The sequence below is a fragment of the Myotis daubentonii genome, chromosome 14 (genome assembly GCF_963259705.1).
Source record: "Myotis daubentonii chromosome 14, mMyoDau2.1, whole genome shotgun sequence".
NCBI classification, from domain to species: Eukaryota; Metazoa; Chordata; class Mammalia; order Chiroptera; family Vespertilionidae; genus Myotis; species Myotis daubentonii.
This window is the reverse complement of record NC_081853.1, coordinates 47,522,493-47,550,015: the sequence shown is the minus strand read 5'-3', so window position 1 is coordinate 47,550,015 and position 27,523 is coordinate 47,522,493. Positions and strand designations below refer to the sequence as shown.

The 27,523-nt window shown below is 36.8% G+C and overlaps 1 protein-coding gene across 31 annotated transcripts in view; it reads left to right on the top strand.

Moving 5' to 3' along the window:
- Positions 1-27,523, top strand: part of CLASP2 (cytoplasmic linker associated protein 2) — a 145,736-nt gene that overhangs the window by 83,268 nt on the left and 34,945 nt on the right. For 15 of the 31 annotated variants that reach the window (XM_059664180.1, XM_059664183.1, XM_059664182.1 and 12 more), the window contains 5 exons: positions 5,060-5,230; positions 5,645-5,752; positions 11,816-11,922; positions 15,148-15,392; positions 17,795-17,858. In XM_059664180.1, coding sequence (XP_059520163.1) covers positions 5,060-5,230; positions 5,645-5,752; positions 11,816-11,922; positions 15,148-15,392; positions 17,795-17,858 — 695 coding nt within the window. Of the gene's footprint in view, positions 1-5,059; positions 5,231-5,644; positions 5,753-10,812; positions 10,876-11,815; positions 11,923-13,823; positions 13,848-15,147; positions 15,393-17,794; positions 17,859-27,523 lie in introns of all 31 variants that reach the window. The other 16 variants (XM_059664174.1, XM_059664179.1, XM_059664178.1 and 13 more) reach the window with 5 other exon arrangements.

Here is a 27,523-nt window from a genome sequence, read left to right as displayed (position 1 = left end):
TTAGCATTTTTGGCAGCTATAAACTGATTCATAGTGAGGAAACAAATTAAAATGACCGGTTCTGTTACATTTCTTATTAAATTTAATATTTATATTTTTGCTATTTTATTGGAAGCTGAGCTTCTCTATAAGGCCAGTTGTTAAAAAGCACAATTTTGAGGCCTAGGTAAAATGAATGATCCATTTCTACATGTTCGAGAACAGTAACACATAAACTTATGGCATTATTAACTTAAAGCAGCTTGTTCCCATTCCTTCTTTATCAAAAGATTTTCATTAGCACTTATTTCTAGAAATTTTTTTCTAGGAAAGTCATTCTGGGGTTATACATACAGGCTATTTTGGAAAGGAATAGATTTAACTATCTTCCATGTTGCTTAGGTGATTTATCAAGATAAAGAAGCCCTATTTTGTCTCCTTTTTAACTTGATTCCTGAATCTTGGAATCAAAGAAAAGATAGCTGGGCTTGGAGAAGGCCAGCGTGGTGAATATATAATTCTACCTAGCAGATTCTCTCTCCTCCTCTTTCCAAACCAAAAAATCCAGGCAGAGTAACGGTGGGAGCACTCAACAAGAGTCCTAAAAATAAGCAGACATGCTCAGTAAAATTACAAATTTTACAAATAGAAAAAAATGGCAAATGACTTCTGCGTAAGGGCTCTTCTAACCAATTAGGAATGAATAATATCACAGTCTTCCCTGACCTTGTGTGTTTTTGGAATAATTTTTTAAAGTAACTTAATATTTAGCAGTGTGCCACAGTAGAGCCTTGATACTCCAAATGTCTGCCCAGACCAGCATCAGCATCACCAGGAACTTGTTAGGAATGCACAATCTCATGCCATATTCAGTTCAGTCTATAATAAGATCACCAAATAATTTGTATTACAAAAAAGTTTGAGAATTATTTATTTAAATCACAGAGCCCTAGCTGATTTGGCTCAGTGGATAGAGCATCGGCCTGCAGACTGAAAGGTCCCAGGTTTGATTCCAGTCAAGGGCACATGCCTGGGTTGAGAGCTCGATCCCCTGTAGGGGGGAGTGCAGGAGGCAGCCAGTCAATGATTCTCTCTCATCATTGATGTTTCTATCTCTCTCTCCCTCTTCCTTCCTCACTGAAATCAATAAATATATATTGGGGTAAAAATCACAGACTCTAGCGCCATACTGCCCAGATTTGAATCATGGCCCCTCCGGATTTTTTTAAGTTGTATTTTCGTATACTCATCTGTAAAATAAAGAGGATATTCTCATAGGATTGTTGTGAGGATTAAATGATATGTAGTACATTTAATACACTTGAGACAGTGCCTGGGCCCAGAGTAAGTACTATATTTTTTAGCTAATAAAATTTGTTATTCATAATCTAATGTCAACTTAATTTTATACTCCTGTTGGGTACTTCTATACTGTGTTATTCTGTGGCCTTCAGGAAACAAAGAAATAAATAATGGTGAAGTTTGAAAACGTGAAGTTTAAAGACTGAACTCAGTAGAGATTCAAAGTGCTTTGTGTATGGTTTTTTAATACATTACTTAAGGACCTCACTTTTAGCTGTATTTTAACTACTTCAGTAGAATGTAGCAATTTTTTTATATTGATTTTTTTTTTTAACTTCAAAACCCTAATCCACAATACTTCAAAATCTTTCCTAAAGAGTGAGAACGTCATGATAGGCTTTTAGACCTAAGTAGGATTTTAAAACTAGAAGACATTTTTACTATACTTAGGTTTAAATCATGTTGGAGAAGTTTTTGCTTGCTTATTTATTTGAATGACTATATGTTCCATTCCAAATCCTCTTGAAAAAAGATATTGTGGCCCAATAGAATTTGATGCAAGTTTCCTTATAATATGTTTACAGAATTATTGTTGTGATACCCATCTCACTTTGTTGTAGAATAATTCATTAGAGTTTGCATGGTATTTCCATATTTTTATGTCGTCATTTAAAAAACAACAACTCTTGGATCAAAGCAGGTGTGTTCTGATGGTTAACCAAAATAAATAAAAGCAGACCAAGTTGGAGACTTCCAGATTTATATTTATGTAAGGATTGTGTCTTTTTGTTTTTGTTGTTGGTAGTGACTGGTTGTGTACAAATGATTGTACAGCCTGTCAGAAACTGTGTCTCCCTGCCCCAACCCACTCTCTGCCATTTGTTTTATTCTGTGTGTCTTAAGAAAGATAAATTGTGTAGCTTTTTCTTGTACTTTTTCTTCAGCTATAAGATGTTGTAGTTCTTCTTTGCCTATAGTTTAAAATTAAATGTTTAAGTAATAAAAACATTTAATTTAGATTTTAGGCCATCAGAAGAAAAGCTGAAGAACTTATATTTATTTTTGCAACTTCATTTCATCTGCTTTGTACATGAGTGTCTTATTTCAGCTTACCAGCTGCAAAAACTACTAAATGTACCTGCTTTTGTTATAGACATCTATGGTTTTGGGATATTGGGGTTGTTTTGTTTTTTTGTTTTGTTTTTTTGCTTTAGGGTTTTTTATTTTTTAAGAACTGACTAAAGCTTTCTTATTTCCATCTGCCATCCGCTTTAAATCTGCTCTTCCCCTCAACATGGATTATAACCCTTACCCTAATTCTGCCTTTACACTTGTTCAGGATCACAATCTGCTAATACCATTGGTGGTAAGAATCTGTAGACTCTGTGTGTCCATCTATTGTTTGATCACCTACTTTCATTATCAAGAATGGGTTCTATTCAGCAGAAATTTGTAACATAATAGCCCATCACTTTGGAGCTATATTGCCCATTATGATTTTTCTTTGGCCTGTCTTTTATTATCAAAACCCTGGATTTTAAAAATTATCCAAGTTGACCCTACAGGTATAAACATTCAGAAGCAAAGGAGATTTAGTAATGCTTTGAAAATATCTCATAACAATGTAAAATGGTAGTTTGAATACATTAGGCAGCACAAGAGAAATTAGGCATCCATTTTTAAGTTTTACAAATTAGAGTATTTTCCAGTAGTTTGATATTTCCTAGGTACATCATGCCCCTTGTCATCGCTCTGTGGTTTTCTTAGAAATGATTAGCCTTGGTGGTTCTTGCTGGGGAAAGAGCCTTGATATTTTCTTCTAAGTATAAATAATTCCAAATGAGGCATAGGCACTGCAGTTATCACTGTTGTATTATTTGGATAAATTCAACATATCTAGAATAGGTGGAGTGGTTACTCTCCTTCTATACTGTATGTTTGCTGTCTGCTGAATAGACCCACACTTCAAGGAATTCTCTAGTCTCCTACAAATACCTCTACCCCTAAACTTATATTAGTTTTAACTGAATACCATATTGTACATGTTCAGTTCATTATTTCTACTTTTTATATTGTTGCAAGTGTTCCCATAAAATATTCCATCAGCTTATGTTGCATTGTGAGTTTGTGGCATGTTGGGTGTTTGGATGTTTCGGTGTGTATGTTTAGTTTAGACACTGCATGGAGAAATAGGTGCCTTGTGAGTATCCCGGAGGTTATAACTTAAATCTGATTTAAAGATTCTTCACCTGAAACATCATGAAATAATTCGTATGAACCATCATTTTAAAGTAGACTTGAATAATTTCCCTACAATAGTTTAGAATTTCTTCTACTCAGATAGTTGTCATTAATTTCATTAGAAACACTACTTTGTTTTACAGTATTGCTATAATCAGTGGAAGTTATATTTCATATGGTATGCTGGTAAAGTTTAGGAATTAAGCATATGTTTATATTGTATTCAGTAAGACAAAGCCAAGAAAACTATAGCAAGGGTCACAGATCAGCAGCCCATGGATCACATCCCGCCTGTCTCCATTCATGTATTATTTGGTCTACTACACAACATGATAAAAACCAGGAAATTTTAAAGCTTCAATTTTTAAATTCCCAAACCTGGCCAGTGTCACCTCAAGACAGCTGGCTGGCACTAAAAAAATCACCACTCCCTGCCTTACACTCAGCACTGTGCCTTCATTGACATCCTGCTATCTCATTGGCATTTGAGTCTTTAATCTCTCTCTGCTCCTTGGAAATGAAGTGTGATTGGGTAAAATTGCACAAGGTGAGCAGTGACTGCCCTGTTGGTTAGGAGAAGTAATGCCAACAAAGGGGAAATGTTGCTTTCATGAAGATTTGTGTGCAGGTTTAACTTTTCTATGTTACTAACTACCATTCAGAATCTAGAGTCACATTATATCTTACAGTTATCTAGTCAGTGCAGATATAAAATGTTTTCACAAGGAGCTCATCCCCTGAAAAGTTAACCCAGGCAATTCTAGTTTTAAAACATGTTTCTTAAGTTTTTTTAAAACCCTAGCCTTAATCTCTGAGATTTTATTTACCTCCTTCCCTATTTCCCCGACCACATATCCTGTTCCTTTCAAGACTGAATGTCACCAGGTTGGAAAGGGTCTGACTTCTTTGACATTTGCCTTTTAGTCCTATTCTACCCTCAGTACTTCTACATTTGATTGTGGCCACGCAAGATCCCTTTGCTATTTAAAGGCAAATAGCAAGTTTCTTTTCAGTTGGCCAATTTTGTAAACATTTAAAATTTAATTTTGTAAAAATTTTAAAAATAACTTTGTTATACCCATTCAGAGACATTCTGAAGCAGAACAACTTAACATGAAACAAGTTTTTATTATATTTTCAACAAAAACAATAGCAGTGACAGATTATTAATTTTTTCCCTTTCAATATATGGCTTTAGCCATATGAAATGTATTGCCTGAAAGTTATTTCTTTAGAAATTTTTTATACTTCTTGTGTTCTGAAAATCATAATAGTGTTGTCCTTATCAAACATAGATGGTATCTTGTACCCCCCAAATTTAAAGTATATTTCACATGATTTACCATTCAGTTTAAGTATTTGTAGTATATGTTTTTTTCCCATAGGTTATGGTCATATATAAATCTTTTTCATTCCATTTCCTTTGCACTTAGTTACAGTACTAGCACAGTGTTCTCAGGTGTATTTCTTAAATTTTTATCCTTTCCCAAGTTCTCTTGGAATTCACATCTTCACATTTGTGTGTGTGTTTGTTCAGCTGGCAGCCGGTCTGGATCTCCAGGAAGAGTTCTGACCACAACAGCCCTCTCCACTGTGAGCTCTGGTGTTCAGAGAGTCCTGGTCAATTCAGCCTCCGCACAGAAGAGAAGCAAGATACCACGGAGCCAGGGCTGTAGCAGGGAGGCTAGTCCATCTAGGCTCTCAGTGGGTAAGATTTTCTACGTGAGACTTGGGACTTTTTATTTCTTCTGTGTTTCAGGTTTTGGTAGCATTGAAGACTGATTAGGCACTTTTAAGTTAGAGGAAAACAACTTAAAATCCAAGGCAAAATGAAATATAGGTTATAAATTGAATTAGATAGTTTATCTTAAAAGTATAATTTATGTAATTACTAAACTATTATTTTACCCTTCTAATCTAAAACAAGTTAGAGGACTGTATTCAAGAAATTTAACCATATTTCTGGTAATGCTTCATTTCTAGGAAGAGTTAACTTCTTCCCAACCTTAGAAAAACTTGTTATTGATCAGTTTTCAAGAAAGAAAAATAAAACCAAAATATCCAAAATACAAATTCTGTCTCCCGTTTTCTCCTTTCTGAATGCTGCTGATGCTCGGACCAGCCCGAAGCAGTCGTATCCCTCGACCAAGTGTGAGCCAAGGCTGCAGCCGAGAGGCCAGTCGGGAGAGCAGCCGGGACACAAGTCCTGTCCGCTCTTTCCAGCCCCTCGGTAAGCATTTGGGCAGGTGTGGGGTACACTGCTTTCCCCTTGTTGCTGTCACCATGTGATAACCACGGCGTAAGCTTAGTTTAGCTTTCTGTATCGACTGTATCTTCACCTCTATCTCTTTTCTCCTTTTTTGAGGAAAGAATCAGGAAGAAATTTTATATTTGTGACATTCCTTTGACGTTTGTTTACCTTAAATGAGCAAGTTAGACATTGTATAAACAAATTGTCTTTATAATCAAGTAAATAGCACACAGATTTAAACTACAGAATATTGAATTCAGTATTTTTCTTAACAAATAAACCCATAAAATTTAAATATAACATTTAGATATGTACTCTCCACTGAAATATGAACTGTTTGAGTACTTTTGTCCTCTTCATCAGAAATATTAACATTTCAACTTAGACATTTGACTGCGGTTACTGGAAAGAGTGCTGCAGAGTAATATATGAACTACCTATTAAAATGGGCAGAATTAACATTTTTATAGTATTTTCCAGTTTGTCATTTCCTGTATATTATATGGCTCATGTCATGTCACTGCTGTAGAACCTATCTGTCCCTCATTATAGAGATTGTATTATAACCTTGATTATAATACCATGTAACATTATATTTACCTCAGTTATAAAAATGTTAAATGCTTTTTTTAAGCCTTTAGTATTTTAGAGTAATGGAAAGGCAGAATATTTTTCACTGAAACTCTTTAGGATTTCTGCATGGTCCTCTAACATTTTTAACTAGTACTTTTTTATATGCACATGAATGTAGCCATTTCAGATTTTTCTTTTAATTTTATAAAATTTAGGTAACTAATACTTGGAGAGCTGCTCTTCAGACTTTGAGACACTTAAGTAGAACATAGGTCTTACTGTCTATGGAGTGATTTCCTTCGATAGACATGTTAGTGTAGAATTTCTAGAGATTAGTTTATTGTTCTCTGGGTCATTTGGCTCAAATATATCACTAGATTGTCCTTTACTGACCTAGAAAACCCCATTGAGCTGGGGACACAGACAGGGATATCCTTAATCTTTGTTGTTTAGCCAAGTGTCCCAGGTGCCAAAGAGTTTCCCTTTCTGTATATTGCCAGAGATATTTTTAAATCATATGCAGTAGTTTTAGTCTGTGGAGTATCTGTGTGTGTGTGCACATATGTACACACATACATTAAGAAGTAAAATAAATTATACATTTGTATAAAATAAGCCTGCCACCTTCAAGAATTGAAGGAAATAGAGTGGGTATTGGGATAAGAGCATATATTCTAGGGCCAGATGGCCTAAGTTCTTACCCCAGTTCTGTAATTTTTCTATACCTGGGTGTCCTCATCTGTAAAACTACGTAATTTGTAGTGTGTACTCAGGATTGTTTATAAAATATTGTAAATGAGAGAATGTATGAAAAACCACTCAGAGAAGTGCTTGCTACCAGTGTTGCTGCTCCTGCACCTCTTCCCCTGAGGCTCTAATTGCTCGCCTAGAAATAGTTTTGTTAGGCTCTAGGACAGTGATGGCGAACCTATGACATGCGTGTCAGAGGCGACACGCGAACTCATTTTTTTGGTTGATTTTTCTTTGTTAAATGGCATTTAAATATATAAAATAAATATCAAAAATATAAGTCTTGCCCTGGCCGGTTTGGCTAACTGGATAGAGCATCAGCCTGCAGACTCAAGGGTCCCGGGTTCGATTCTGGTCCAGGGCATGTACCTTGATTGCAGGCACATCCCCAGTAGGGGGTGTGCAGGAGGCAGCTGATCGATGCTTCTCTCTCATCGATGTTTCTAACTCTCTATCCCTCTCCCTCTCTGTAAAAAATCAATGAAATATATTTAAATATATATATATATATATATATATATATATATATATATATGTCTTTGTTTTACTATGGTTGCAAATATCAAAAAATTTCTATATGTGACACAGCACCAGAGTTAAGTTAGGGTTTTTCAAAATGCTGACACGCTGAGCTCAAAAGGTTTGCCATCACTGCTCTAGGATCTTAGATTTTTTTAATGGTCTAACACCTGCATTTGTATAATGATAATACTGCAGTATTCTTAGGAAACACAAGATAAGAAGAAACAAAAACGTGTGTCTGTACTTTTAAAATCTGTATAATAGAGAGTAAAGGAAATTTACAACCAACAATTAATTAATTAATTAATTAATTAATTAATTAAACAAACATTGTTGCCCTGCCCCTGTGTTGTTCAGTGGTTAGAACATTGGCCCATACACCAGAGGGTTGTGGGTTCAGTTCGTGGGCAAGGGCATGTACTTGGGTTGCAGGTTCAATCCCTAGCCCCAGATGGGGTGCGTGCAGGAGGCAACCAATCGATGTGTCTCTCACATCAATGTTCTACTCTCTCTACCTCTCTCCCTCCTTCCTTCCCTCCCTGCCTTTTCATTCCCTCCATCCTGTCCTCTTTCTCCCTCCCTTATTCTCTCTCTAAAAATCAATGGAAAAAATATCCTCAGGTGAGGATTAACACAATAACTAACTAACTAAAACAAAATAGGCATTATTAATGTCTATTTTTAAGAGATATGTTGTCTAGCTATTAATTTTCTAGATTCATCTCAAAGCTTCCATTTGACAATTTAAGTCACTTAAATTTTATTAAAGGAAGCAGTTTTCCTGATTCTAATGAAATATCCTGTTTCCGTTAAGGATATTAAGTCTGCTAATTATGTACTATAGTTTTAGAAGAACTTACTTTTATAGCCTTTTATTTACATACGAGAGGCCCGATGCATGAAATTCATGCAAGTGTAGGCCTTTCTTCCCCCAGCTGCCGGCACCGGCTTCCCTATAGCACCAGGGACATAGGCTACCCTCCGGCCACCGGCAGGCACCCGGCACCTGGGCTTCCCTCGGAGCCCTGGCTTCATCCGGAAGGTCATCTGAAAGGACATCTGGTCTAATTATCATATTATGCTTTTATTATTATAGACTTGAGGCCCAGTGCACGAATTCATGCATAGGTAGGGTCCCTTGGCCAAGCTGGTGATTGAGGCCTATTGGGAGACTGGCAAGCCAGGGGGAGGGACCAGGGGAGGTTGGCCAGCCAGCCGGGGGGAGATGGGCCACAGGAGGTTGGCCGGCAGCGGGGAGGGGTTGCGGGAGGTTGGCTGTGGGAGTGCACTGACCTCCAGGGAGCAGCTCCTGCATTGAGTGTCTGCCCTCTGGTGATCAGTGCACATCATAGCGACCAGTTGTTCAGTCATAATGGTCACGTAGGCTTTTATATATATAGATAGATACTGCATAGTAAAGGTATCAGATAAGCCCTGTTTATTACACAGGGTTTAAGAGTAGCATTCCCAGAGGTGAGGTTATCCCCCGTTCCCATTTTATGCTGTATTTGCCTGTATTCTGCTGTCCTTATTTTATTTGGTGAATTCTTTTGTTGCCTCTAACTTGAATATTGCCATTTAACAGGTGGATTCCATAGCTTGCCATTTATTCAGTGGTAGCACATGGCCACTGTGAGGGCCCTAAAATATCACAAATCAATCAGAGCTGAGCAAAGCTGAACTTCCCCAGAACTTGCACCCTTAGTTTCCATTTATTTCCAGAACTAAGAAAGGCTTAAATTATGACAAGCACATGAGTGCTGCCTCCTACCCTGTTATCTTCACCAACAGATAACTACTAATTACTTGAAGTTTTACAGAGATTTTCATCCATTAGGCATTGCTATATTGATTCAACTCTGTCTCACCATTATAGAAATTATTTCTATTGAGTAAAATTAAAACTAACTATATATGTCCAGCCAGTGTAGCTCAGTGGTTGAGCATAAAGCCAAGAACCAAGAGACCATTGGTTCGATTCCCAGTCAGGGCACATGCCCGGGTTTTGGGTTCAATCCACTGTGAGGGGTGTGTAGGAGGCAGCCAATTAATGATCCTCTCCCATCATTGATGCTTCTATCTTCTCTTCCTCTCCTTTCCTTTCTGAAATCAATAAAAATGTATTTAAAAAAACTATATATGAGTATGTTTACTAACAATAAATGAATCATCTTTCAAGGTTTAATAAAGCATTTTGTGCAGCATTATTTCTGTGTAATCCTTTCCTCAAAATTTTTTATCATTTTCTTATTCATTAAGTTCCTGTGGCAAAGGAAAGAGTGATTTATGAAACAAAAGTATTTTAACTGCTCTAATTAATGTATCTGAAGAAGAGTAACTTTTAGAATAAAAGTAATCTATTTTGTTAGATATCAAAATGAATTTCTTCCTGACTTATTTGTTTCTACATGTATGAAAAATATTGACTTTATGGTGATCTTGTGGATTTTAGGATCTAAAATTTTAAATATGGTAAATTTAGATTTAGAGAAACATGCCATAAGGGCATGGAGATATTTCACACATTTCCGGGGTTTTTTAATATTAAAATTGTAATGTTCTTTCTTTGATGCTCAAATGTGCTTTAATATTTAAATAATCTACTGAATATAGAACTTACAGTTTATGAACTATATGGAAAATGTTTATGTTAACATAAATGATGTATATTATCTTTTGAACAATGTGAAGATGGTAAGTGTGAGATACTAATCCTTGAAAGAGTGAGATACTGAGGTATATCACAAACAAGTGTGGCTTTGATCAGGTTAATTAATCTCTCTCTATGCTTTAGTTTACCTATTTATAAAATAGAATAGTAATAACTTTCATTGGGTTTAGGATTGGAGGAGATAGGATTATTATTGATTACTAGTTACCATAGTGGTTTTTTTTTTAAAACTACAGTGTTCATTTTTTTGTTTCATGCTTGTACTTTTGACATTTCCTTCCATTTGAATACTTACTTTTTTTGTCTCCTGTGGGATTGTCTGTCCCCTTAGGTGTAAGATCTGTTGTGTGTCAAGGATGATGTTCAATTGCTAATGTTCAATTACCCTGTTTGGCAATATTCTGACCCTTAACTTTTAAAAGTAATGCCAGTGTTAACTAACTCTCCTTGCCTGACTGTAGTGCTGCCACTATTCCTTGTTTCTGTGGTAATAGATGAGGTTTGTATGGTCCTGTTATTCCAGCCTCCAGACACCATTCCAGATCTACTGGTGCCCTCTACGCCCCCGATGTGTATGGGGCCTCAGGTGAAGGATGAGTACATTTTCACTCTCATCTGTGCATTTCAGATTTTTGTCCCTTTCAGTTTCCATTGAATAATATTCATGTTTTAAAATCAATTTGTTTTTTGTTTAAATTTAATTTGTTGGAGAATAAATAATTTGTGGTATTTTTATTTTCCTCCAAGTAATTTTTTCCCCTTTAGCAACCTTATTTGAACATTTTTTTCATTGGCAGATGGACATTTTTCTTTTGTATAATCTAAGTTATGTCATTTTAAATATAGAATTGTTTTATGTTCTCAGTTATGTACCTCATCTTTGTACATTAAAAAAAAAAAACCAAAATGGTGGATGAAGTGTTTTAATTGTGCATGATGGTATAGAAAGTAGTTAAGGGGGAGAACCCATCTGGTTTGTCTTCACATACCTCAGAATGTCAGGCACTTATTAGTAGGTACTTAACAAATATCAAATGATATGTCTTCGTTGTAGAATGAATTCAGCCTGTCTTGAAGGAGAAGAGATAATAATTAGAGGGTTTTTTCTCTTGTAAAGTCCTCATGTGGCTTCAGTGAATTTAATAATCATTATTGGTTTGAGGATTGACATTTGTTCTAGTCTCACCAATGTGGAGGAGATTGGCCCGACTAAAAGCTGGATTAATTACAATGCTACAGATTTGTAAGCTCCTAGTCGGCCAGCCATGCTTTCTTCCACCTTCTGATTGTGAATGTATTGTAACCACTGGTCTTTAGATTTAGTTTTTACAGATTGTCAGCAATTTTAATTGCCTTTACCATTTTTTGACCAAAAACTATATGTACCAGAAAATATTGTATTGCTTTTAAAATGCTTTCCCCATTGGTTTTTTTTTTTTTCCCCCTTAAGGATATTAAAATTTCTAACCTGACACTGTTACATTTATGACTCTCTCAAAACTTTTTTCTTTCTTCTGATGAACTAGGTCCAGGATATGGGATCAGCCAATCAAGTCGACTGTCAGCTTCTGTCAGTGCCATGCGAGTCCTGAACACAGGTTCTGATGTGGAGGAGGCAGTAGCAGATGCCTTGGTACTTTTCTTTATTTTCTTATCTTTATAGATGTTCTAATTATGAAACTAATGTATGAGTAAGCCAGTCCACAGAGTCAGAAGGAAGGTGGGAAAATTCTTGTGGATTGAATCTAGGAAGATCAAATGTGAGCAGTGTTAAAAGCAGTATAATTAATTCTTGATCTTTATTTGGTCAGAAATTAAATGATGGCCAATAGTAATTGATAGGATATCAAAAATATAAATACTAAAATTATAAGATCAAAAAAATATATATAAATACTGATGTCTAATCTGGTGATGTGTTTTATGCACTATATAATACACAGAGTTAGGGCAGACAGAATATATACACTATGAGCATATAATTTCAAGGCTAAGTCAACCTTGAGTATTTGGAGATTGTTTTAGTTTGGAGTAGGATTTTGATTAGTTTTTTACTTATTTGTATTTTCAGAGCTGAGAGAAAGTACAACTTAAAGATATATTTTAGTTAATATATCTTTCTGGCTCTTTATACTTGACACATATAAGTGAGCTTTAAAAACATAATGTACAGCCCTAGCCAGTTTGACTCAGTGGATAGAGCATCATCCTGAGGACTGACGGGTCCCAGGTTCGATTCCGGTCAAGGGCATATGCCTGGGTTGCGGGCTCAATCTCTAGTGTGGGGCATGCAGGAGGTAGCCAATCAATGATTCTCTCTCATCATTGATGTTTCTATCTTTCCCTCTCCCTTCCTCTCTGAGATAAATAAAAATATGTTTAATTAATAAATAATAAAAACATAATGTACAGATGAAACTTTTTCATAAGACTGCAGTACATATATCACTGCTGTTTTTCTCATATAAACTTATGAAGAAAGTGTCATTTGAAACAATGAAAATAATGGACTTTTGCCAGTTTTCCAAGTCAATTCAGTATGACACTTCCTTTTTCAAATTATATTAATCCCATGTTTGAGAAGCAGTTTCTCAGTTTTATACTCAAAACTTACAAAAGGCCTCATTTTTGTTTTGAAATTAAAAAATACATTGTACCTTTTAAAACTATACCTCAATCTTAACCAGTGTTGATATAATATAGTTTTGCCAAAAAAATTTTAAAAACAAGTTTTAAAAAATATTTGTTATCATTGTAATGTAATAAATGTGGTAATATATGTAATTCTGCTCTGACAATCTATATGTGCTTAATTTTTCCTTTTATCTCCGCCATTTGATTATTTTTAAATAAATTAATGTAACTAGGTAGGAACTTGGTTCTCTTGGGCATTGGCTATATTGATCACGTCTTGTTCTGATGATACTAAATCAGAAGATGTTTTAAATTTATGATTTTTCAATTCATATTTTCTAGTTTCTTTTTAAATAGATGATTTACCAGTTAAATTCTGCTCACATAAATTTTATGAATTGAATGAGGTTTTTCTTGAAATATTACTTACAATACTAAGATGTTGAGATTTTGTGTTTGGCTTATATGGGGAATATTTAACCACCAGAGCTAAAAGCTAAATCCCAATAAATTGATTCTATCTACTTCCATTATTTGCATAGTATAGTATTCCAGTTATAACTATCAGTTTTTAGGAAAAGAATTCCAAACCCAATTTGGACCTTGGAAAAAATTAAAGGAATAAAGTTAACTTTGGAAATAACAAAAGGATCCAAATAGAAGACTTAAATTGGGAAAACTGGTTAAGGAAATATTTTTGTGCTTACATATTTTTTTGAACTAAAAGATATTGGTAAGATGAAAGATATAGCCTGCTAATAAGCTGTTCTTATGTATCTATATATTAAAAAGTTTAATGTTTCTGATTATGAGCATTATGTATTCCTACTTCATTGTGCTGTGTAGCAAAATGTTCTTCATTATTTTTAATTTTTCTCTTTAAAAATTTACTGCTCTCAGCTCTTAGGAGACATGCGGACTAAGGTATAGACATTGCTACTTTATGAACTCTTATGATACCGTAACTTTTTCTTTATCACATTAACAGATGATAGTATTCTATAAAAACTTCAAGTAGAAGTAATAAAATCTTTACACATACATCCTGTCTTTTTTTATATGTATGATTAAGAATAGGTAGATATTGGGGTTCTCATCTTTTAAGCTTGAGTACTTCATACAAGTAGATGATGTCACTCACACTGATTATCTTTAACAAAACTGATCCTGGAGCTCGACACAGAAAATGTCACATTACTGCTATTCTAAATTAAGTTGGCATCTCTGAATTAATATGAAGCATTTAGTGGTGGAAACATCATTATATAATTTTTTAATTTGATTCAAATTATATTTCTTTTAGATTTTAGAATTTGGAGAATTTATAGCCATCTGGAACTATTTTAAATAATAGTGCTTAATCTGTTTTGTAGAAATGTCTTCATCTCTCACCAGCCTATATTCAGATATTAGATTACATAAAGATTTGCTTTTAATTTTCCTAAGGAAATCTCAATCTTCTCTCTCATTTCACTTTTGATATGCAAGGTATAATTAGCAGTTACATATATTAAATAATAAACATGTAAAGGAATCTATTCTTTCTCATATTTATTCAAATAGATGGTATAGACACAGTAGGGAAAACAGAGGACCCTCAAGGAGCTTTGCCTACTAAAAATAATAGTAAGCAAAACAGGTTCTCATCATTCTTTGTATTTTACTTTTCAAGACAACATGAGGGTTGGGTATAAGGGAAGAAGGAATGGAAGAGAAATGATAGTGGAGGTAAAAGAAGAGTAGAAGAAAGAGATATAGATAAGAAAAATAGAACTTTACATGAGTTGTTTTTTTTTTAATTTATTGACCATTTCCTAATCCATCCTCATCCTTTAAAAAAGTAATATTTTCTTCTTACCAACTCAGATTTCCAGTATAGTTTCGGCTCATTTATGATTTGGTAATCCTTGGTTTTCCAAGAAAAGAAGAAAGAAAAGGAAAACCCACATTTTTTTTATCATTTCCCACTTATATATCTGAACTTCAATAGAGTGTTATTCTGCTTCTACCACTTCCCATGGTTAAAGAATATTTCATCTTCTACTAAATCCTAAAACATGGTTTTTGAAGAAAAACTAAATATTGACATTATATCATTAAAATATTTAGCAGCATGCTTTGTACTGATTTTAAAACAAAAACCAGTCCTTTTGTATCAGTGGGAATTGTGAAATACCAGTGTTCTTTGAGCTACCCCTAATAAGAATCTTTATGTATATAACAGAAAAAACCTGCTCGAAGAAGATATGAGTCATATGGAATGCATTCAGATGATGATGCCAACAGCGATGCGTCTAGTGCTTGTTCAGAGCGCTCCTACAGTTCTCGAAATGGTAGTATTCCTACGTATATGAGGCAGACTGAAGATGTGGCAGAAGTCCTCAATAGGTGTGCTAGTTCTAACTGGTCAGAAAGGAAAGAAGGCCTTCTGGGTCTGCAGAACCTACTAAAAAATCAGAGAACACTGAGGTGAGTTGTGTTATCTTAAAATAGTTGTCCTATTTAGCACTTTTTGACTTGACTTTGGTTTCTATAACACTTTAGAGCAGCGGTTCTCAACCTGTGGGTCGCGACCCATTTGAGGGTCGAACGACCCTTTCACAGGGGTCGCCCTAAGACCATCGGAAAACACATATATAATTACATATTGTTTTTGTGATTAATCACTATGCTTTAATTATGTTCAATTTTTAACAATGAAATTGGGGGTCACCACAACATGAGGAACTGTATTAAAGGGTCACGGCATTAGGAAGGTTGAGAACCACTGCTTTAGAGATACTGGTATAGGAACAGATTTGTCCTGAATTTAGAAGGTGGTATTAAAATATTTTCCTAATCTTCAGTCCTTTAGGACAATCTGTACTATTATACTAAGAAATTTTCAAATTCACTTATTCTATTTAAAGAAATATTTTTTGTGTGTGTGTGTGTGTTTTACAGAGAGGAAGTGAGAGGGATAGAGAGTTAGAAACATCAATGAGAGAGAAACATCTATCAGCTGCCTCCTGCACACTCCCCACTGGGGATGTGCCCGCAACCAAGGTACATGCCCTTGACCAGAATCGAACCTGGGACCTTTGAGTCTGCAGGCTGACACTCTATCCACTGAGCCTAACTTTCATTTAAAATGAAAATTTTTCTAATATGCCTTAGCCAGTTTGGCTCAGTGGATAGAGCATCAGCCTGCAGAATCAATGGTCCCAGGTTCGATTCCGGTCAAGGGCACATGCCCAGTTTGTGGGCTCGATCCCCAGTGGGGGGCGTGCAGGCAGCAACCAATCAATGATTCTCTCTTATCATTGATGTTTCTATCTCTCTCCTTCTCCCTGGAATCGAACCGTGACCTCCTGGTTCATAGGGCAATACACAACTACTGAGCCACATTGGCTGGACTAAAGAAACTTTTTTAAAAAGATTTTTAAAGTTGATTTTTAGAGCAGTGGTTCTCAACCTTTCTAATGCCACGACCCCCCTCATGTTGTGGTGACCCCCAACCATAAAATTATTTTTATTGCTACTTCATAACTGTAATTGTGCTGCTGTAAACAATATGTAATTATATATGTGTTTTCCAGTGGTCTTCGGCAACCCCTGTGAAAGCGTCATTCAACCCCCAAAGGGGTCGCGACCCACAGGTTGAGAACCACTGTTTTAGAGAGAGGAAGAGAGGTGAGAGAGAGAAACATTGATGTGAGAATGAAACATCAGTTGGCTGCCTCCCTCATGCCCCCTGCCAGAGGTTGAGCCTGCAACCGGGCATGTTCCCTGACTGGGAATCAAACCAGGAACCTTTCAGTGCACACGTTGATGCCCAATCAACTAAGCCACACCGGCCAGGGCAAAAAACATTTTAAAAGGCAACTTTTTATTCACAAATAGATGTTAAATGAAAATGTTACTAATTTTTAAAATTAAAATAAATAAGATGCACAGAATATTCAAGCTGACTGGTTTATTAAAATTCATTCCTGATAACTTTCAGTGTGAGGAAAGAATGTTCACTTGAAAATTAAGCTATATTCTTAGTGTTTGTGTAACATGAATTTAAGAGTAATATGAAATGGAATTGGAAAGAATTTCTCTAAGGAGAGAAGTTTATATAGGTTTTTAGTTTGTGGGGGGGGGTTTTTGTTTTGTTTTTTCAGTTTTGTTTTTTTTCCTGATAGCTTTTGCTTGCTTTTCCCCCTGAATTCTTAGCTTTCATCTGTGTAATGTTTTAAACCTCTATAGTCTTCCCTTTTAAGAGCCTAGTTTCAGATAATTTGTAAGTTTGAGTGTGGTGGATAATAAAAGGTTACTTTCTGACTTAATACCAGGGTTTTATTAGCTGTGTATTTATTTTAGGAAGTATTAGCACTATATAATTTAAAATGAAAATTTTTCTATATAATATCTAATATAGTTTAATGTTTGCATATCATATTTCACGAGTCACTACAATAAGTCATTGTAATATTGTCCCCAGTCCCATCAGAATTAGGGTAATATTAGGTTCAGCATATCATCTTAAATGGCAAGGGAGGAGGCATACTTGAGAAAGATTTTAACCCTCAAGTGACAGAATTTAAGAAAACATGTTGGCATTTAAAAGGATAAGATTCTGGGAATGACATTTGTACCGTTTTCCCTGTCATGCTACATTAATGAAGTATAATTCTATTCTCTTATAACTTTCAGCTTTTAAAATAAAGTGAGTTGCAACAGAATTATTATTGTATTTGATATATTTATATTTAGCTCTAACAAGTAAATCCTACAAATTTCTCAGTTTTGAGGGCTTTTTTTTTAAGCCCAATTATATGTAAGGTTATTTTAAATGACTTCTTCCTATAGCAAGATATTAATTAGCCACTTTATTATTTTGACAGTCGAGTTGAACTGAAAAGACTATGTGAAATTTTCACAAGAATGTTTGCTGATCCTCATGGCAAGGTATGTTTTAGTATTTAAGATTATTTACTCCTGTAGGTGTCATTTGTATATTGCCCAGAAAAGAAATAAAATAATAACAAAAAAAACCCCAAAAAGCCATTTTTATTATTGCCCTAGAATTGTAATAATCTTTTCAAACATAATTGAAATTGTTTTATATCATACATAATTTAGAAGTTGCTCTCTGGTAATCATTTATGTTTCTTGGAAGAGTGATTGTCTAAGACTAACAAATGAAGGGTATAGTAACAAGCAGGACTCTTATAAATTAGTCAGGATGAGTGTATATATTTGTATTTAAAAACATTCCACTATTTATAAAGGAAATAATTGGGGTAAGTTTGTAACTTTTTATCCAGTTTTCTTCTGTGATTATTACAACATTAATATAACATATACTATCTTAAAAGAACAGTTTTGTAGAAAAGAATTTTATTAAATAACACAAAAACACAAAATATGGCTTTATCCATAGTTCGATAGTAATCTGAAAGAAGCAATTTGTATATTGAAATAGTCCATAAAATTTTTAGAATGTTCAGTTTTTAGTGTCGATTAAAACATTTGATTAAGTACTTCTACATAATCTGCATATTACTATGAAATTTTGGTTTACTTTGATAGATAGCACTGTTGTAAAATGTATTCATTTATTTTGTTTTCAGCAGTGTATTTGACAATGGTGAAACTTTATTATGTATCTTCCTTTAGGACAGACACCAGGTATCCACATGAGCATTTCTAACCCAGATGAGAGGGAGATGTGGAAGGGAAATTATAAGAAAAATATTAATGAATTTCACTTTACTGTGTGTTGTTTGTTTTGTTGTTTTTTTCATTTTATTGTTGCACATATCATTTTCTCTTTTTTTCTATCTCTGATCTTTTCATTACTTAACAACACTGATTAAAAATATTAAAATCCCTCTTTAATCTAAAATCCAGCTAAAGATTATACCTCTATCAGAAGGTATATTTATTTTATCCAAGAATGTAAAAATCCCATTCAAGACAAAGATTAAAACAGCTTACTTAATAAAACTTTAAAAAATTGATAACTCTCAAACTGTAGGTAGGTAACTGTACCATTTTATATTGACATTGATTGGTACCACTATTTACAGCTGTAGGACTTGCCTTAATGCAAAATTTTTTATAAATTCTGATCAAATTAACTGTTGATGTACTTTGTTGGCAATACATGCCAAAGGACAAGACAGTTATGATCTGTGTGGACTGTACAACTTTAAAATGAAAAGTTTTAAAACATCTTCAATAATTTATTCATCCTAGAAGGTAGAAGACTGAGCCTGGTTTATTTCTAGAAGTCACAATTTTTGATTGTCAAGACAATACTGCAGTTTAGTTGGATGCTACAATTTACATGAAATAAGGAGAAACACTTTTTAAGAGTCTCTTGGAAATAAAATAAGAAAGCTGAGTTTGATGCTGGTAAAGGAACTCTTTGGCCTCCCTTAATAGATGTGGAGAACCCGCTACAGCCCTCCCTAGAATTGTCAGGAAGGGGACTTCTTAGTTTTTCCTCGTAGAATTTTATAACAGGTCTTAGTGACCCATCTGGCTTTGTTTGTCTGGTTTGATATTTTGTTAGTTCAGTGAAGACAAATGTAATTGGAAGATTTTTGCTTAACTTGTTTTTGGTGATTGTCCAAGAGAGGCCCCGCCAGTAATGTAATTTACTAGGATAAACAGGCTATATCACTATATCCTGGGTTTAAAGTTTTGATTTCGAGTTTTAGCATTATGTCCTGATATTATTAAAATAGCAGATATTTCCCCACCCCTTTTTATTTTTTTTTAATATATTTTATTGATTTTTTACAGAGAGGAAGGGAGAGGGATAGAGAGTTAGAAACAGCGATGAGAGAGAAACATCGATCAGCTGCCTCCTGCACACCTCCTACTGGGGATGTGCCCACAACCAAAGTACATGCCTTTGACCGGAATCAAACCTGGGACCTTTAAGTCCGCAAGCCGACGCTTTATCCACTGAACCAAACCGGTTAGGGCTCCCCACCCCTTTTTAAAATGTATCTTTATAAAGTGGCAACAGCTGCTGCACCTTCCATATCAAGCAACTGTTTTTTATCCTTTTCTTTCAAATACAGTTTTGTTCTTTACCAAGAGTCTATAAAGAGCCAGATAGTAAATAAGGCTATGTGGGCCAAAATTATCTCTGTCATAACTATTCAACTCTGCCATTAATACCATGAAGGCATCCATAGACAATGTATAAATAAATGGAGATGGCTGGCTTGCAATAAAACTTTATGAATATTGACGTTTTAGTTCTCATATAATTTTCATGTGTCACTAACTGGCCTATTGACTTAAAAAAATTTTTTAAATATAAACCATTCTTTTACAGACTGCAGTTTGCTGGCTCTTGTTCTATATCAACTCTTTAAGTTACTGACACTAAAATAGAAACATAGAGTTAAGACCCTTTAAGTCCTGGCTGAGTAGCAAAGTTAGTTAGAACATCGACCCTATACGCCAAGGTTGCAGGTTGGATCCCTGATCAGTGCACATACTAGTACAAGAATCAACCAGTGAATGCATAAATAAATGGAACAACAAACCGATGTCCCCTCCTTCCCCCTCTCTCAAATCAATTATTTTTAAATCCTCACCCAAGGATATTTTTTCATCGATTTTTAAGGAGAGTAGAAGAGAGAAACATCGATGTGAGAGAAATACATCGATTGGTTACCTCCTGCATGAGCCCCGACCAGGCTTTGGTCCTGATGAGAAGCCTGCAACCAAGGTACATGCTCTTGACCAGAATTGAATCCGGGACCCTTTGGTCCACAGGCCGACGCTCTATCCACTGAACCAAACCGCTAGGGCCAATTTTTTTTTTTTTTAAATCTATTTTATTGAGTTTTTACAGAGAGGAAAGGAGAGAGATAGTTAGAAACATCGATGAGAGAGAAACATCGACCAGCTGCCTCCTGCACACTCCCCACTGGGAATGTGCCCGCAACCAAGGTACATGCCCTTAACCGGAATCAAACCCGGGACCTTTCAGTCTGCAGGCCGACGCTCTATCCACTGAGCCAAACCGGTTTCGGCAATTTTTTTTTCTAAAGACCTTTTACTGAAGGGGCTTATGCTACTGGTTGAAGGTTGGAATGATATACTCGAGCCCCTGCTGGATGAAACCATCCCTGTGTATTACTATATATCCCAGCCATTCTCCATTTCTGACTTGTGATTTTTGTCTAACTATTCAGGGCTGCCTGGTAATTCTCTTCCTCTCATCTTTCTCTTCTGTCCTCCATGCAGACCGTGTCAAATAGTCTGTCCTCAAAAATCAAGCCCTGTTCACCTCCCCACCCATCTCATGCCCCAAGTAGATGTCCTGACCTCTTACTCCATTTCCTAACTCTAAAACAGCAAACTTAACTACATATCAACCCATTCTTCCTACCTTTCTTCCTATTGAAATGGAAGGAGGGCTTACTTTGAAGTTGTTGTTCAGCTACATAAATACAATGTGTATCCTGTGTCTTGATAATATGGTCTCATCAGCGTGGTCAGGAATTTCACATAAATTTTAGTTCGTTGATTGCCATACCTTTTTGTTTTTCAACTTTGTTATGAGTTTATTCAATGTGTCCTTTCTGTCATTTTAAGGACTGTGCTGTGGGAGAGGAGGAAGAGGTCTGGTTTTCCCCTTCTGTTATGCCTGACTTAGTCTCTTTCACACCATTTCTTCTGCTCTTATTTTCAGACACCTATCTCTCTGATTGTGTTAGTAATGTTAGTGTTGACTTAGAGACTGTCTTAGGCCCTCTTCTTTCAACTTCATACCTTCTCTGAAGAATAAATTACCCGCTTCATTTGAATGACTCTCAAACATGTCCTTAAAGCCCGTTTTTCCTCCTGAACTTTTAGTCACATGACTACAGGTCATCTTCAGCTTCAAAGCTATTCTTTCTCATGCACTGGTTTATCTCATACGATGAAACCACTGTCCCCTCATTGCTTAAGTGAAGAATTTGGGCATCATTCTAGAAACTTCCCTCAATCTTTTCTTTTTTTAAAATTATAATTGTATTGATTTCAGTGGAAGGGAGAGGGATATATAGAAACATCAATGATGAGAGAGAATCACTGATCGGCTACCTCCTGCACACCTACACTTGGGATCGAGCCCATAACCTGGGCACATGCCCTGACTGGGAATTGAACCATGACCTCCTGGTTCATAGGTTGATGCTCTACCACCATGCCATCCAGGATTCACTCAATCTTAATTGATTCGACCGGTCAGCGGTTCTCAACCTGTGGGTCGCGACCCCTTTGGCGGTCGAATGACCCTTTCACAGGAGTCGCCTAAGACCATCCTGCATATCAGTTATTTACATTACAATTCATAACAGTAGCAACATTACAGTTATGAAGTAGCAATGAAAATAATTTTTTTCTGCTTTCTAAAGAAGTTTATTTTTTTTACATTCTAAATAAATCTTTATTGTTGAGATTATTATAGTTGTTCCCCCTTTTTCCCCCCATAGCTCCCCTCCACCCAATTCCCACCCCACCCCATGCCCTTACACCCCACTGTCCTCATCCATAGGTGTACTCTTTTTGTCGCCAGGTCAAAGGTCATACACATGGAAAATGTAGCTATTTCCATCCACAACGTGTCCCTGTGTTCGGAAAGGTCTCTCACGACTTGTTCATGCTCTACTCAGAAAGGGTATGGAGCCACGTAACGACTTTTATAAAATAATGTATCCTCTTATGTTTAAAATGAGGATTTCGCTATTAGAAGTGAGGAGAAGGCAACACTACAGCTGCTCCCGCCCTTTCTCCCTTCAGGCGATAGTTGTGCGTGGGGCTGCGAGCTGGTTCGAGGGCCGTAGATGAAGCCGTCTGGGCGGCCCGCGCAGTTCCGCTGGCTTCCCAAGGGCCGTCGCAGCCTCACACAGCCTCTCAGGGTGTGTCACAGCCTCGCAGGGGCCATCGCAGCCTCATACAGCCTCGTAGGGGGCGCCGCAACCCACGTTGGGGGTGAAGGTGTGAGACAGAAGCTCCTCTCTGTCTCTCCTGCTGCTCCCTTGCGTATCGCCGATGCTGGAAGTTTCTGAGAGCAGTCTGCAGGTGCTGGACATCATACTTTAACTGGTCAACTCGAAGTTTGGCATTCTGTCTTTTGTTGGGCGGCTCCTTGCTGGACAAAATCTCCAGGTGTTCTAGCTGGCTGAATATCTGGTATGCTTGCTTGGATTTCGTTTTCTACTAAGTGCACAGACTGCTTGTCTGCCGTCTCCCAGCATCCCATGCGAGACTGGATCTGGTGGACCTGCTTGTGCGATTGCTGGTACAGCGGTTCCATGTCGCCAGCCCAGCCGGGTCTGGCTCCTGCTTCCTCTGAACCTGATTCTGCTTCTTGAGTGTGTCCCTTATGGATGCGAGGAGTTGAAATCTGCAGTTTGTTGGGTTAAGCTGCAAAAGCGCAGGTGGTTCCTTTTGTGCCACTGGCACAGCTTGGGCGGGGATGTAAATTGAGTAGGGCGGGGTCTTAGAGAATCGCCAGGGTGGAGCAAACAGCAATGGCGTCTCCGAGACTCCACGTCCCGAGTGCCAGCGAGCAGCTCTGCGAGAAAGCCACCTTGCTCTCTGACCCACTGCAAGGCAGTCCCGCCTCTCCCTGTAGGGGTCTGGGACCTCAGAATCCCACCCCAAACAAGTTCAGTGGATTTGAGAGCTTGTATCCCCTTCCAATTGGAAAAAAAACGTGCATCCAGTTGCAGCCCGCCTGGCGCGCGATTCTGTACTTATGTTCTTGGCGCCTTTGCACCTCCTACTCAGTCTCAATGCGCTTCTTTCTTTCCTTCCAGTTGTAGAATTTCCACTGGGCCAGCTTTCCCATGGTTCTGGATGATAGCTGTTTTGTCTTATAGTTGGTAATTTCAACATTGTTGTGGGAGGCAGCATGCACAGGTCTATACCTTATGCTGCCATCTTGGTTCTCCGCAACGAAAATAATTTTATGGTTGTGACACAACATGAGGAACTGTATTTAGAGGGCCAGAAGGTTGAGAACCACTGGTTTAAATAATTCTCTATTCCCACTACTAATTCAGGGCACTGTCATCTTTTGCCTGTTGTACCTCCTCTCCACCTTTTATCCCTAAATTCTCCACACTGCCTTCTTTAGCAATCTTTCTAAAAGGTAAATAAATCTTCTCTACTAGCTTACAGCACTTCAGTGACTACTCAAGAAAATGTTCAAACAAAGCCTATCATTTTGGCTTGTTATTGCCTCTTCATCTCAGCCCCGCCTGCATTGTTCATTTCCCCACATGTGCCAGCACTTTTCCCTGTAGCTTAAGTGTGCTATCAGGGACACTTTTTTTTTTAAGTCTGGGTTAACTCTTTACGCTGAATTGAAATTACTTCTCTGCAAGCTCACAGGGCAGAAATAGTCTAAAGCCTTGCCCCCAGATTGGGCCCTAGTGTTGGGGAGATACCTCACACCATGACCATGACTGGGTACGTTTTCCCATGTTCTAGGTTGAAGTCAGCATATCAGTCTCTATGCTAATAGCTTCTGGATAGTAGCCGGCTTCCATGATAACTGAAAGTTGTCCTCTTCCCCAACATGACAGACCACCTGCTGTCCCCGCAGAAAAGGGATATTAGAAAATCAAATTATGAGCATCTATGAAAGTCCCATCTCCTTTCATCCCTTCGTCACCCGCTGTAGCCCCCAGAATGTTTTCTTCTGATATATATTAGGGTAAGGATATGAGCCCAACTAAAATGTCAGGCAAACTCCATTGTACAGTGCAGATATCCCAGAAAGGAAGGGTTAGAAAAGAGCTCTTTCTGAATACAGTTGGAATAGATGCTGGATTCCTTTCCTGGGACAGAAGTAATGTACCATGTATTTGGTAGAGTTTGCAAGCTGAAAATATTTGATGTCTATAACTTAATAAATAAACTTTTTTTTTTTATTACTTCAGATACCAGTATGGAAGTAAGGGATCCACAATACATGTGTGACAGTAATTTAGACCATAGAGTTACAAATGTATAATTTAAAGCCCCTTAATAATTGTATAAGAGAAGCAGTACACGCAGTGATAACAAGTATGCATAGTGGAGCTAGATTGCTTAGGTTCAGATTTGACCTCCAACACTTATTAGCAGTGTGTGCCTTGGTTTCCTAATCCTATATAAGAAAGCCTAATGTGCAAATTTTCCCCTCAACCAGGAGGCGGGGCCAGCTGGCCAACTTCCCACCGCCCCTTCTCCCAGCTGGCCCCACCCCCAGTCAACCCCCACCCCCACCCCAATCAGGGGCAGGGCTGGCCAGCCAACTGCCTGAGGCCCCTCCCCCTGGCTGGCCCGGCCAATCAGCCCCAATCGGGGTGGGCTGGCCAGACCCCACCCATGCACGAATTCGTGCACCAGGCCTCTAGTCTGTAAAATAGAGTTAATAGTAATTCCCACCTCATATAATTGGGACAATGATTAAGTGAATTAATATCTGTAAAGCCCTTAGAACACAGCAAGCATGATAAAAGCTTTTAAAAACTAAATTTAAATTTAATAAGTTTGAAATATTAAGGAATTCAGGGATAATTTTTATTTTGACTGCTCTAGACCCATTTTGCCCTCGAGTGTAAGGAGTGTCATGCCAAAAAGCTATTCTATGTTCTAGCATTTATCTCTGAAGGAACTAGTTGAAGAGATCCACCTTCACTGAGGTGCTTGTTTTCAGTTGGCATTTTATGGTCTATGTGGTCCCTTCTACCTCTTGAAGTCACGCTCCTGTGTCTTGAACAGTGAGGGTAGAAATTCAGCCTGGGACTACTAAAATGGGACACAATTGAGCACCCTGGAAGGTCACATCTGGTCTCCTAGAGAGTGTTCTACGTACTGAGCTGCCTGTAGTCCTAGGGTCAGGAGACCATGACACTCGTCTTAGCTGGGAAAAATTAAAAGTTGTAATATAAACACTTAATTTTTGCTTCCAAACAATAGTAATTGTTCCAAGCCTTCACAGAAATAATTTGTAAAGCTATTGCCTCTGAGGAGGAAAAAATAAAGAAAAATTCTGGATGCCATGCTTTGGGAGCAAATGTTGGCATTGTCCAGAAGTGGGGGTAGGTGTCTGTTAGTCTTAGATTCTTTCCAGAAGTTGAACCTCAAGGATATAGGGTCTGGGAAAAGGGATATTTTTGTTTTTAATTTCCTCGGTAAGGAGATGAGAGAGAAAGACAGGAAAATCACATGCTCTTTTTTCATACTATTCATTGAACTCTTGTTTTAAAAACTATTTTGAGTTTATCATAAAACTGAAAAACATTTGTCACTTTTATTTTCTAAGTGTTTTTCTTCCATACAGGAACTTTGCATTGATGGCGACTAATTTGTGTGTTTTTCTTTTTTTTTCTTTTTTTCTTTTTGCATGCTGTCCCCTGTGTTGGAACTCTCAATAGAGAGTAAGTTGGTTCAATATTTGTTGGAAACCTAACTTTACTGCATGACTGTGCAATTAACCCTTTTTCTCTATTTTCTCTCCCGAAGAGTTCATGCAGTGTTGGACCCTTTGCAATCCACGAAATGCTATTCGCAGTTATGCAGGCTGTCATTCTGTTTGGAGATGTGCTTTTTAATCTACTAATTAATCTAATTTGATTATGTTCTTCTGTTCTGTATTTGATGACTGGCACACCTAAGATACAAGCAAGGTTAAGGAAAGGCTGCCTCAATTGTAATAGCTCAAATATTATAATTTTTTTTCCAATAAGTTATATTTGTGAGATTTGTGGGAGCATAAATTGATTCCATTGAAGTTTGGCTCCATTGAATTATTAATACATAATTTCCAAGTTTCACAATTATTTTTAAAAATTTAGTTCCATACACCCCATATGTACTTTCTAATATTATAATGTCATTCCTTAAGAGCAAACAGAGCAATGATTCTCAACATTTTCTTCAAATTTTTAGCCCTAGTATTATATTAGCATATTCACTTTTCATTTTCTCCTTTAATCATAGGTAAGGAAATAGGAGACTGTCAACATCTGAGAATAAACTCTTTGTGATAGGGCAATCAAGTAAGATATATTATGTGACATTCCCAGTATATTTTTTTAGATTGATACATATAGACGACAGCTATATATTACCAGTTAGTAAGTATGATTGATAGGATGTAAGTATTTTGAAAAATAATAATATAGTTCTATATTTAGAAAAATATCAGTACCATGTTTACATTTTTATTCAGCTATGCTCACATTATATCTAATCAAAAGAACTTTTTACTTAGGAGACCCGGAGAAGTCTTTTTTTAAAAAATATATATTTTTATTGATTTCAGAGAGGAAGGGAGAGGGAGAGAGAGATAGACACATCCATGATGAGAGAGAATCATGGGTCAGCTGTCTCCTGGAAGTCCCCCACTGGGAATCGAGCCCACAACCCAGACATGTGCCATTGACCATAATTGAACCTGGGACCTTTCAGTTCACAGGCCGACCTCTTTCCACTGAACCAAAACAGCTAGGGCCTGGAGAAGTATTTTGAAGGAAATAGCAATAGCTTGACAGGATCATCAACTTTGGATATGTTAGCATGAGAAGAAAGAAACTACTGGGCTAGCTTGAGTCCAG